Genomic DNA, 13,577 nt, shown 5'->3' on the forward strand with positions numbered 1-13,577 from the left:
TGTATTATAGCATTCCAATGAACTACACAGGTGTAAAGTCTGTCATTTCTTCAGTATAAATCCCTTGGGTTCACGGGGTTAGAAAACAAGCATATAGATTCACTACAGTATGAACATGCCATACAAGTTTCCTACTACAACATTGTTTAGATTAGAAAAAAAAGACAGGTTTATAATTTTGTGTGTGAAATACGACTGCTAATTTAAGATACTTTCAGCACTCATAACAGCTTTTATTTTAAATATGGTCATCTGTATAACTAAACTTCTTTCCTTCTACGGGATAATTTTTTAAAAGTCAATACATCATGAAAGTCTTAAAAGGCAACCTTTCACACACAAAAGCAGCATGAGTTTATTGAGCCAGTGCATGGACAAACTGACCTAATAGATTGGAATGGTTACCTCCACAGGATCATTAAACCACAAACAAAGAAAGATTTACACAATAGACACTAATGACTCTCCTAGAGAATCCACTACAGACTATTGATCAAAAATCCATTTTTAAATAAATTCCTAAATACATATTCAAAAATAAGTAGGAATGTCAAAATGTTTATTCAATGAAACATAATGGGCCCTCTGAAGCTATTACTGAGATGCAAAAACATAATTGTATTTTTTACTCTATCTTTTTATGTGTAGACTGCAAAGTAATTTACAAAACTGGCTACGAATCAGCATTACCATTTAGGAATATTAATATATGGGAAAATGAACCATAGATGGGTTAGGTAGCTTCTTTCTTTGCTTCAGTAGCAATCACTCCAAATTCACACATATATAGCAAACAACAGTTTAGGTTTTTTTAACCACAGGTGTGATGTTGGGGGCAGAAATAATCCAGCCCTGAACTGGCATGAGGATTAAAAGAGATTGAGAAAGGTTGAAGTAATCGGTTTACTTCTTTCTTGGGGAAAAAACAAACAAACAAAAAAAACCACACCAGAAAATTATTCTGAAGGACCTATGAATGGAAAACAACAAGGAAATAACATAGCATGACATTTCATATAAAAACATGCACTGTTTTTTTAAAAAAAAAAAAACAAAACAAAAAAACACACCAAGAGAAAACCATTGCTATAAGTTCTGATCTGTAATTAAAAACAAAACCAGTACACAATACTGCAATCCCCAAAGAGATGTGAAGCTTTCGATTAGAAGTCCCCTCCTATGCCAATGAAAAAAGACACCTAAGTATATAATACTTATTATACGCTTTAGCAACTGTTGCCCAGAAATTTCCTCCCTGTTTCCCACAAATTTCCTCCCTGTTTCCCACTCACATGAGTTCTGGAAGAAAGTACCTCCCAGGCTGGAATAGGGTAGAACCTAAGTAAATAAGTAAATAACCCACATACCACATACTTTAGGTGAGGCACATAACTTTCTAGTTCCAAATATTAACTGTGTTTAAAACACTATCTAATAACACTGTTTTTAAGTATTTTGGAATAGGATCCATAAAAATTGCGCCAAAATTAGCATTATGTCAAACTTTTCTCTGGAATCCCTGTCACGCACTAGGTTCCCCAGCTCAGTCACACTGCTAACCATGGCTTTAGGGACCACAGTTTCAAAACTCCTGCCTTCAAAAGCATCGTATACTGACTGTGTTTCATAGGATGCAAATGCACACATCTGCCACTTCCTGAGAAGTGGACAGAAAACCTACATGTGTAAACTTGAGGTTTTAGGACTTCACACAGGAAGGTATTAACAACATACAGTTCCCATAGGGGATTGTATCTGTAGCTGGTTGACCTTGGCAAGCTGTTAGCCACCCACCCAGCTGCTCTCTAACTCCCCCTCCTTAACAGGATTAGTGGAAAAAATAAAATTTAAAAGCTCATAGGTCAAGATGAAGACAGAGACATCACTTACCAGTTACCATCACAGGCAAAACAGACTCGACCCAGGTAAGATTAATTTAGTTTATTGCCAATTAAAATAGACCTGGATGATGAGAAACAAAGACAAGAACTAAAGCAGCTTCCTCCCACCCCCCTTTTTCCCAAGGCTCAACTTCACTCCTTCATTCTTAATTCCTCTACCTCCTCCTCCCCACCCTCCAAGTGAAACAGGGGGGATGGGGCATGGGGTTGTAGTCAGTCCATAACAGTTCCTCTCTGCCACTCACTCCTTCCTCCTCACACTTCTTCCCTGCTCCAGCATGGGGTCCCTCCCATAGGCCACAGACACTGAAGACCTGCGCCAGCATGGGTCCTCTCCATAGGTTACAGTTCCTCCCAGGAAAATCTGCTCTGGCGTGGGCTGGCTGTGGGCTGCAGATCATTCAGGGCATATCCACGTGCTCTGGCATGGTCTCCTCCCCAGGCTGCAGGGGAATATCTGCTCCTGGAGCAGATGAGCAGATCCTTTCTCTCCTTCTCTGACCTTGGTGTTTGCAGGGCTGTTTCTCACACTTCCTCACTGCTGTGCAGCATCTTGCCCTTTCTGAAATATATTTTTCCCAGAGGTGCCACTTGCTTTGCTGATGGGCACAGCTGTGTCCTGTGGTGGGTCTGTTGCAGAGCCCCTGACCTCTTCTCAGAGGCCACCCCTGCAGACCCCACACTGCCATAACTTTGCCACCTACAACCAATACAATATGGTAGGGAACCAATCTGGAAGAAAAACCAAAACAACAAAACAACACAAACAAGAAAAACCACCACCACCCCCAAAACCCCAAACCCAAAACCCACCCACCTACCCACACCACACAAAACCACACACACACCACAATGAAGTCTACAAAGGAAAAAAGTTTCACTAACACTAGCAGATGCTGGATTATGCCTCAGGCCTACAAGTAGGTCTGCTTCTTAGCCCACTCAACGTCCAAAATAACCAACTCCACTGCTAGACCAAGGATAATAAATGTCCATAAGATGCTTAATAGGTTATTCTGCTGCATCCAAATATGATAAAGTGGAGAAATAAACCACATTTTTTCCGTACACTGAAAATGTACTGCCACGCTACTGAAGATTTACAACACAGATACATCAGGAAGCATCCTTTGCAATTTCATAGAGAAGATTCTTCTTATACAAGTAGTATAATTTATGTAGATTTGAACTAGAATGAGAGTCTGTCATTAAACTATAAGCATTTGTATATGCAGACATGCACGTGCCTCTGACAGCAATTAATGAATAGCAGCAAATCAGTTTTCATTTCATGACAGTGTCTTCTGGAGTTAACTGTTCAGCATTCAGATGAGCTTCTAAAACATCAGTTACTTTTCTTCCGTGTCAAGCCGTAAGCCAAGTCAGGTTCCAGCAACAAAAATAGGAACACGGCTTCATCAGTGCTGTTCTGGGCACATCTTTCACACACTACATTACTTGAATTAGCAAAGATTTCAGTAGGACATTAAAAAGCAGAAAATTGGCAACTATACTTAATAACTTTTATGATAAGACTGGTTTTGGTTATTATACTACTAAACTATTATATACTACTAAACTACACTCCCAAAATTCAAACTATGGTTTCCTGTGTCAAGAATACGCTTCAGATGCCTGTTCATTTCTAGAATGAGATAAGAGGCGGGGGGGAAGAAATACAGGGTATACTCCCTTCTGTCCTCACAGCACACAATTTGCTTTGGTTTTACTTAGTACACCTCTGAATTACTCCCTTTGGAACAGGGATTTGACATTCAAGAGAGATTTGTCTTCGTCAGAGAAGCTATCCTTTACAGCACCCAACAGATGAAGCCTCTGAAAATGACCATTTTACAAATTCCTAGGATATAAACTGACTAGGAAGTGCTACATCATTTAGTTTGATCTGTTGTAAGATACTGCCCTTTAATCACTCAGTGGTCTCTGTACTGAGCCTAATAAGTTGTGACATTTTAAAACTGAGCACCCACAATATCTCACCACACTTGGTTTCAGTGGGCAATCATCCTGTGATCATTTGAATTTGTCTGACTTCACTTTCCAAGTTTTTCCTCTTATCGTGACATCCCTAATTAAAGAAAGTACCTAATAAAAATCACCATTTGAAAACACTTTGACATTAATCAAATCACCAGTCTTTTTGATAAGCTAAAATTTGTCAAATCTCCTGGTTCTTTCCATAACTTCTGCATATTTTAAAAACTTCTTGAAACAAGGAAACCAGAACGAGATGCAGTTTTCTAGCACTGACCTAGACAGAGATAAAAATCACCCGTCTACTTAACTGGTTCAGTCAAACCACAGCATTTCAAGGGGAATTCCCATTTATTTACAGCATGCCTAAATCTTTTCAGTAACAAGCCTTTAATTTGTGTCTCATCCTCCAAGTTCCTCAAAATACAGCTTTGCATTTGAACAGCCTGAGTGGACCTAGCATATTGGTTGATTTGTGGGTCCAACTGAGATTACCTCATTCCATCCACCTGTACCTCATCTACACATTAAAAAAAAAAAACCAAAACCACAACCAACACAAAAAACCACCACACACACCATATGAACCTGAGTACCAATTCACACTAAACCCTTTAACTACAGTAACATTAATTCTCTAAATTTCCAGAGTCAAACTGACAGCTACATTTCGTTTCAACAAAACTCTCCTACTTTTCTCTTCACAGCTGCAAACTTGATCAAAATATTTCCTGAAACTGTTTTACAAAATGCCAGAGAAAATCCATGAAAATAGGATGCTTGGAGGAACATGGAGTAGAAGACAATAGTTTGAGACTTCAAGCCCTTTACTAAAAATAGTTTCTGCAAGTCATACAACAGAACAATAACATATGAGGGTGGAACAAAAGGGTGGCCATGAGCTTGCTTTCACCTACCTAAAACTTGGTCTTTTTACTACCCAGGGGAATGCAGCCATATGAAACTCAAGCCAGAGAAACCTTTACATCATACTGTCTCATTTTGTTTGCATACATACAGAATTCTATTACATGCTCCTGAACAGTGCTTTGAAAGCAAATACTGCTTTGAAAGTATACCATATGTGCACATTCATCACTATATTAAAATAATCCACTATATCACATTGAAAAATCTTTCAAACAGAATATACAATCTGTCGAGCAGTACTATCGTTTCTGTCCAACTGCTGGTTCATACAGTATAAAAATATCCTAGGAGCCAATTATAAAATACTTATTGTTAACAGGCAAGAATCTCAAGCTTCATACAACTCCCTAATTCTTTACAATCCAGTGCTATTTTCAGGCAACTACAGAAGCAGTGTTCATAATATCAGACAAAACGGGTAAGAAAAAGAGGAATTCCACACTTAAGTGCTTGTTCCTTCCAGAGGATGAGTGGCGTAAACTCCTAATAAAGCCAATGGCAAATGAGGGCACTCAGCAACTCCTGCAAGACTTCCATGGCATGTCAGAGCCAGACCCTATTTTAATAGGCCATTCATTTTAGGCATATAATTGCTCTTTACAACAAAGGAAGAGAAAATAACACCAGTCTTCACAACAAATTTAGTTACAAAACCACACTAAAAATTGTAGTAGGGGTCTGAAATTGCATCTTGAACATTACCACAATACCTCATTCAGCTGTAAGATTTTGCTTCCATTATTCCAGTAGATTTGGTGAGTAATTCTGGATTTAGACCTGTGTATGTTATGAGCAGAACCTGGCCATAGACTATTTATGATTCAGCTAAAGGATGTTGATATCATGAAGAATACCTCGTGTTATAGAAGGCAAACAATGTTTGGGGTTTTTTTTATCTCCACTATTCTAATAATAGTGATTTATTTTCTTTTTTTGGTCCCTAAAAGCACAACGCCAATAGCTATCATGAAAAAGGATTACTCAAGTTCTCACAGATTAGACTAACACATCAAGAAAAGCAGTAGGAAAATGGATTACCTTATTTTTCATTAGAAAAAGCAGATTTCCTTTCAGTCGGCACCATCTCTCTCTCGGTTCTGTATGCAAAGAAGTAAGAGATTAATAAAAACAACCTTTTGTCTTCACACTTTAAATGCTTCTTAAAGAAGATGCATTAGTTATAAAGGTTGGAGAAGAAAATCATTAACAACCAAAAAAAGCCAGCTTCACTCAGCAGCTGCCTATGTACAACATGCTGTTAAATGCCAAATAACTTCCCAGAAGGTTTCTTCTACTCTGCAGCTGACAGAATTGGTGACTGCGGCATACACTCAACAGTGTTTTCTCTGCTTTTCTCCCTTTTCCTCACATGGGAGCAGAAACAGCCACGTTAGCATGGAACGGCTTTTGCTTCCATCATTTCACGAGATGAAATATAATCCTTGTTAAGACACAACAACAGTTGCTATTCCACTTAGATTTGAACATGCTAATCTGAATTTACAATTTTCAGAAGATAAAAACATGAGCAAATGAGACCTAAATATTTAGTCACCTTGCTATAACTATTTTACTACACTTTTTAAAAGTGCTTAACCAACAGGAATAACAACATATTTGTGTTTATACACACATGCAGGCATGCAATCAAACTTTTAAGAATGCGGAATGTTTCAGAACTTTAGGGTTGGTGAGTGGGTCGAAAAACTTTAAAAAGTTATTCTTCCTAAACTAGCCATTTTTAAAATTGCATCGTTTTTCTTTTTAAAAAAGCACTTGTATATGTATCTGTAGGTACAGATAGGTACATGTACAGATATAGACCTCACAAATGTGATCTCTTTAGACAAAGCCTATACCACTTCTTAAGAGAGGAAGGAACATTTTTACACAAGATATATTCTTTTTTATTTTTGAGAGGGCACATGAAACCCCATGTCAACAGACAGCAGCCAAGCTTGAATTGCTAGGGAGCTGGAAGTACAGCTGTACCCTAAGGTCATGTTATTCCACAGCTGCCTCTGTGGAACTCTTGTACTTCCCTCAAAGCTGGCCACCACTAGAGACATAATATTGACTGGGGGATGTCTTGCTATAGTAAACCAATAAATACAATTGTCTTTTCCTCTTGATAATTTCAATTATGATGTTTCAATGGGCAACATTTGAAAATTAGAATAGCTTTTCCCCCACAAGAAAGTGGAAGGTTGACACTCACAGGCACTAGGACTTAAAATAACTGTTTTTAGTTATAACCTGGGTGTTGGGTTTGTTTTTTGGTTTTTGTTTTGTTTTGTTTTTTAGAAAAGGAATTGAAGTTCCTGGATTTTTCCAGACCTCCTAAAGTGCAAGAACAATACAGAAAAGACTGTAATATAAGTTGATGCACATCCACATCCACCAACTAAAAAAATCTAAACACAGTTATCAGATCCAAGCATGTTGTTTTACAGTACAAGTACAGGACTCTGCTATGACTAAATTCCATCCTCCAGACCCCTGTGGGCATCAGAAGGAAGGAATCCTACCACATTCACACTGCAGCTTTTTCTAATAAAAGATATTTTTACATAGGATTGGGAAAGTCACTACCTTGTAAGTGTGAAAAATAAGCAAGTCCAAAGATTAGTCAGGCTAATGATGACAAGTCTATCAGTGGATAGTATATGCAGTGACCAAAATGCCTCGAGAGAAATCACCCTTCTCTCAAGGGGTCATAATCTGATTGCTGGGAGCCAGAAGGATTTACTGGGCAATAGGAACATCCTATACATACATAGTTTTCTTAAACACTTTCCTAGAATCTACCACCACTGACCACGGCACAGGTAGCCCACGATACCGGGCAAGATGAATGTTTGGTCTGTCTATGGTCAACCTAAGGCTTTTAGCAGCAATATTGGCACTTAACATATTCATAAGTGAAGAAAAATTCAAAACATCCTCATAAACATCAGTTATTCACTGAACAGGGCTTGATATGCTACCTACAATGAGAACACAGGGAGAGAATCCTGTTGAAGGACACCAAAGCAGCCAGAAGTGGATGCTCACTAGTACTCTGTCCAGGAAGTTTGCTGCATCCTCCACAGGAAGCTTTGGCTATTTGTCATTAGAAAAACGTATAAAATATTCTGAACATGTGGCACAAAATTTTCTCAGCCCCTTATCATAATTGAGTCTGTGCTGGTTTTGAATCTGTTTTTTTCTAATAAAATAAAAGTAAATATAATCACAATGAAGATCAGCTGGGACAAGTGAAAACAAAACATTTGTCGTTGCTGAAATTATTGTATTAGAACTGATTTCACAGCTAAACAGGAGCTATTTCCTAACAGCTACCAAGGGAACAGACATTTATTCAAGCTTACTGGAAATTGAAAGACATTTAAAATATGATCATAAAAGCCTCAAGAAACCTGCAAAGGAGGTGGGAAGTGAGCCATGGAAAATCTGTAATGACAAAAGAACACAGGTTTTGTGGGTGGGAGGGGCGTGTCCTGAGCAACTGGATATCTAAACTTTAAAACATGGCAACTAATGACTGGTGACTAGCAATCACGAGCAGGAAAAAACTATCTTTCTTTACAGGAAAAAATAATAATAATGTTAAGGACTGAGTACTGTTTCTCAGGTACATGACAAAGGAAACATGAAAAACTCGGCAAACTAAAGAGCTGGCTTTAAACTTCTTTATTTAGTAAGGTATTTAACACCACTCAAGCATCAGTAATGAAGAAAACTGAAAACTCTGAAGGTGTATGTGATTAGTGAAACCGTAAGCTGACAACTGCAGAAAACATGCGCATCAACCACAGGTAGTTATCAGTGCAAGTCATTTTTACCTATTAATTTTTCATCCCCAACCACTCTGCAAATCTTCAGTTTTCCTTCCTTGTCAAAACAACCTGACGGTTGCCTGGCCAGCAAAGCCAGATCTTTAGCATTGAATCTCATGGGGGTGCCAGAGAAGAGGATGAAGATGAGTAAGAGATGGAAGAGGACAATGATGATGCTAGTTAGTTTGTTGAAGCTGAGCAAAATCTAGGTGGCAGCAGATATGAAGGTCAACTGAAATATTAAAAACAAAACAAAAAACAAGAGATGCTGCTGTTTATTGTGATTTCCACTCTGTTGTGCACTCCAAACAATGTACTTTCTTTCGTAGTATGGGAGCAGTGTAAGTAATAGAAAAAACCCCCAAGGTTACATAGGTGACATCTTCTCCCCACACACTTTTTAAGGAAGAAAAACGTAGTTTTGCTTTCCAGTGTCTCTAAAATCTCAAGCAGCAGCTGTAATTTTACACAGTATTTCCACAGTTTACCAATACTGCTAAAAATATATTCTGGCTATAGGCATATAAATAACTAGAAAGCTCAAATATGCATCCATGGGGGAGGGGGAGGAGGGAAGATTGCCTTGTACTTCCATCTCCTTCACAGAAACAATAACTCTAATAAAATATGAAGTGTTAACTACAGAAGTTCACCACATACTCAAGTATTCATGTTCTGCTATACTGACACTGATTAGGCCACTGAGTGTTTCCCTTTTGTTCACGGTATATTCTAACAGTTTTCAATTCTTTTGGAACATTTTCTTCTGTGTTTTCAGAAAACAAGTTGTGCCCCCCGCCGCAAAAAACAGTTTTCATTTATTAGAACTACATCTACTGAATTTAGTGAAAAAAATTATACCTAACACATATATATGAGATCTTTGTTTCTCTCAGAGCCCCTCCTCTGTTTATCTGAAATTATTTTAATATTAGGTTCAGTAGCTGTAGTTTTGACCAGTGGAAGTTTGGAAGCAAATATTTTTGTTCAAATTGCAGTTAACACAGCACCATTTCACACTGCTGCAAGGATGAGAAAATAAGGCCAGAAAAGTAGTTCTAAATAGATCTTCTTTTTAATCCCCCAAATATTCTATGCTCTTAATATCCAAGCCTTTTGTAAAGGCCTTTCTCAAAAAAAAATTCTTGGTATCATCCTTGTACAATCAAGTAACAGAAGTTTGTCAGATGGCTTTTAATACTCCTATAAACTTACAATAAAAAAAAAAAAACCCAAACACACACCCCATCCTCAGCACATGGGCTTCAGAAGCCAGTTTCTGTCTCTAAATCAGAAGCTTTTTTTCTTCAGAGAACTGCACTGACATATTTATCTGATGGAGAATCACAACTCTTATCAATTCCTGATCAAGTTCCTCTCAACTGTTGAGCTGAAGGACAAGTTACATCTGCACTGTATCTTTCTGTGGGCCCTTTCGTTCCTACTTTTCCCTTTATATTCACTTTCTTTGCTCAAGTTTAGCCCTCAATCAATGACTGCTGCTGCATCCTTTAGTTTCCAATCATCAAACCACAGCCAATTCCAATAGCACTACAACAGTCAAAGCAGACCAAGCTGAACTATTAATTTGTACATATGAAATATAGCTGGGCCGTAAATATGACATTCAGAAGACAAATCTCCAAGTAATTTTTTCCTCCTAGGAAGGTTCTAAAATTCTGTGGAGAACTGCCATAAAGCTAAAAGCTCTTTTAAGTTTCCCTTTCATAATCAAATACCCTTGCAAGCAAGAAACAGAATACGTGCAAGCAGTCCCAACACATATCTAAGTAGTAGAAGGTTGCAGCTTCAACTTTTCCATTCATTCCCACACATACACCTTCTTTCTTGTTTTCCCTTTAGGATCAGCAGCTATACTTCTCTTTTTAAGCCCATCTTCATGCCTTTGCCTGCCATTTCATAATCTTGTTGAAATTATAACCTCAAAACTTTATGGTCATCACAGAACCTGACCTGCAATTTACAACATACAAGGACACCACTGTGCCCAAAATGAGCTACTGACTCCAACAGAGGCTCCATGCAGGTGCAGCTGGCTGCCTATGTTTTCTAAATTGATAGACTACAACTGTGGAAAGCTGAGTCATACAGTACTTACAAAAAGGATATTTATTATACACTGTAATCTAATACTACAAGCATATTCAGCATTGAAGACCAAATCCATCCGGGGGCAGGGGAAGATGCTGGCTCAGCCACACGATACACAAAACCCCGCCATGATGACCCTTGCAAAAGGCTTACTAGGGCACACAGGGACTTTGGGACTGGCAATGTATATGTTCCTACTAGCCTCTGTATGCTGAGCAGAATTAATTGTTGGTTTTGTTTTACAGCCACAGACTGTATTTTAACAACAGAGCATACAGTGTTTGCAATAGACCTATTTGTTTTTTAAAAAAAGAAAAAAAAGCTTGGTAAGGTAAATAATTTTTGTGATCTCCAACTGTGCAGTTTTGTTACTGGCTAGTCCCCTCTCAGGCAGATATCTTGCCAACCTTTCACATAGTTCATTGGTAACCTTCTTGTTTTAGAGAACAGAGTTCCAGAAATTCAACTGCAACGTACTTAGTTATTGGTTTGTGAACCAATCAGTTCCAGTCCGTTTTATAAACACCTTATAAATCTACTCTAAACAGCATCTTCAGCTGCATAGTTACTTTAGATTGCTTCAATCTTTTTCAGTAGCATGGAGGAAGTCAGACCCTATGACTCTGGTCCTAGATGGAAGAGTCATCGAAAACCATCAATAACTGAATAAAACCGATGCTATCAAAGCAATGAAGGCTACTGGCTAAACTCTAATTATGCTTAAATGCAGTAATTACTGTAATGCGTGGACATCTGTACTCCAGATAGAACTGCAAAACACAGAAGACCAGGAGATGAGAAGTTGTAAACTGCTATTTAAGAAAGTTTTTGCTTTCCAGCAAAGTAAAAAACAGAGCCAGGTAAATAGAACATTATGGGTGTCTGGAAAGGCTATTAAAAGGAATAAAGAAACTCCAGGAGGAGACGTGCATATTGATTTTGTTATCCCCCCCACCTCCCCACCCCCCCAAGGGAGATGGTATATCTCTTGCACTCATCTATCAGTAAAGCAGTAACGGTCTAGAAATTCCTTTTATCGCATCTGTGCGTCACTTGCTCTGCATATGAGCCATAACAGGTAAATCACGTGGGACAGTAAAAGTGGTACAACAGCAGTTAAAACCCTTGAGACAACATGCTTCAGTACATGTAAGACAGTACCAGTCTTGAAATGCAAGACAGCTGGGCCAGCAGAGTTCCACAATGATAATAATCAAGGTCCCTGTTCCCTGGAAATTTGCCAGAGAAGCTAAACTAATCTGACAACATCTGAATATTATTCAGACCTAAAAGGCATAAGAGATCATGGGATTCAAACCTGGGTTTAACTTAGAAACTCAATGACCATCCAAAGGCTATCACAGCCAGTGTTGACACAACGATAAAATTAAAAGGTAAACCCCCCCCTCCCCCAACAGAAATGTCTGTCTTTGGCTGCAGTACTGGGTCTCCTTGAAGGAGCAAAAAGGCTTTTCAACTCAATAATCCACTTCCCTTCTGTCTCCATTTCGGAATAAAGCTGTCAGTCAGGGAAACTACTTAGTCATATAGTGCCTTTAAATGTTTCTCCTAGCTAATCTCTTTCCTAGCAGGAACTCAGATAGGAAAGATATTATCTTCAGTTATTTAATACTGGTGATTCAAGAGACAGGCATTATTTATAACTTATGGTTAGAGAGGCAGGCATGCTGAATCTAAAGTCCCTCTCAACATTTTCCCCACACTCAATCACCACAACCATATTTTACAGGAAACCAGACCAGTCAATTATTTTGCAAGTGGCCAGGAAAAAAAGAGGTGGAGGAGTCTACGTCCTTGGAAGCAATAATTTTAGAACAGATGACAGTTTTGACAGCTCACAGACCACAAAATTTATGAAGTTTCTGTTGGATGTCCCCTGTCCCGTCACATTTGCAATTATAGCTTTCATGATCACTTTCTATGGACATGGAACAACCAGACCTATTTGATTCACATGACACAAAAAAAGAACTGAGACATATTGTAACTGTTAAGCACCAGCCATACAGTTCCACATTTTTGATTATCACGCAAGAAATGTACATTTTTGATCACATGAAGAGATGTAAATCCACGTCTTACACTATACATAAACATTAGAAGTCAATCAAAACTAGTAGCGTGTTCAAGTAATCTTAAATTACACAGAAGTTTTATCATGCAAGACCTGCACAAAATTGACTTCAGCATGTAAGACTAGCATGAAAAAAACTACACATTGAAACAATTTGCAACTCATCTCCAACTCTTGCACCCTGCAGGACAGCTACCAGGACGTATTTTAGTATTTTATTAGTTTCAGATAACCATCAAGCTCTAGCTGTTCAAAGCAGCAAGTGCAGGAGGTCACTAGTGCCAATACCAAAGACAGTAGCCACCTTCATGGCTGCATACACTACCCTGAAACAACAATTTCAGCACTATCTTTTAGCTTCCAAGTTTTCTTATGTATCTTAAGTACAGCTCAACATTAAAGAAATTAGCACATGATACATTGCAGCTTTCATTAGTACTGCATTTAATTCTAGACATTTTGGTAAAGTGTTAAAACACAAGCTTTCTAATGATGCAATCTCTTAAACCTCTAAAACAAAGTCAATAAAACTGGCTGCCCAATTTCACTAGTTTAACAATTTCAAAAAGAAAATCACTAGAACTCATGTCTGTAAGTCCTCAGAGATTTTGCTAAATACAGTCTAAATTTCCTTTCTCTTCCTTCGAAAAGGTGCAATATTTTTAGTTCACAACATTTTGTATTAAGAACTTCTTTAATCTTTGG

The 13,577-nt window shown here is 38.2% G+C and overlaps 1 protein-coding gene across 9 annotated transcripts in view; it reads right to left on the reverse strand.

The window, feature by feature from the left end:
• The window catches only part of INPP4B (inositol polyphosphate-4-phosphatase type II B), a 342,885-nt gene that overhangs the window by 292,017 nt on the left and 37,291 nt on the right, over positions 1 to 13,577 (reverse strand). For 5 of the 9 annotated variants that reach the window (XM_052816168.1, XM_052816159.1, XM_052816131.1 and 2 more), the window contains 2 exons: positions 8,672 to 8,897; positions 5,865 to 5,923 (listed from right to left, as the gene is read on the reverse strand). The exons of 3 other annotated variants lie outside the window; for them this stretch is intronic. In XM_052816168.1, the coding sequence (XP_052672128.1) occupies positions 5,865 to 5,923; positions 8,672 to 8,783 (171 nt within the window). In that variant the 5' untranslated portion in view covers positions 8,784 to 8,897. The remainder of the gene's footprint in view (positions 1 to 5,864; positions 5,924 to 8,671; positions 8,898 to 13,577) is intronic. One more of the 9 variants, XM_052816177.1, reaches the window with a different exon arrangement.

Source organism: Harpia harpyja, chromosome 2 (genome assembly GCF_026419915.1).
Source record: "Harpia harpyja isolate bHarHar1 chromosome 2, bHarHar1 primary haplotype, whole genome shotgun sequence".
Taxonomy (NCBI): Eukaryota; Metazoa; Chordata; class Aves; order Accipitriformes; family Accipitridae; genus Harpia; species Harpia harpyja.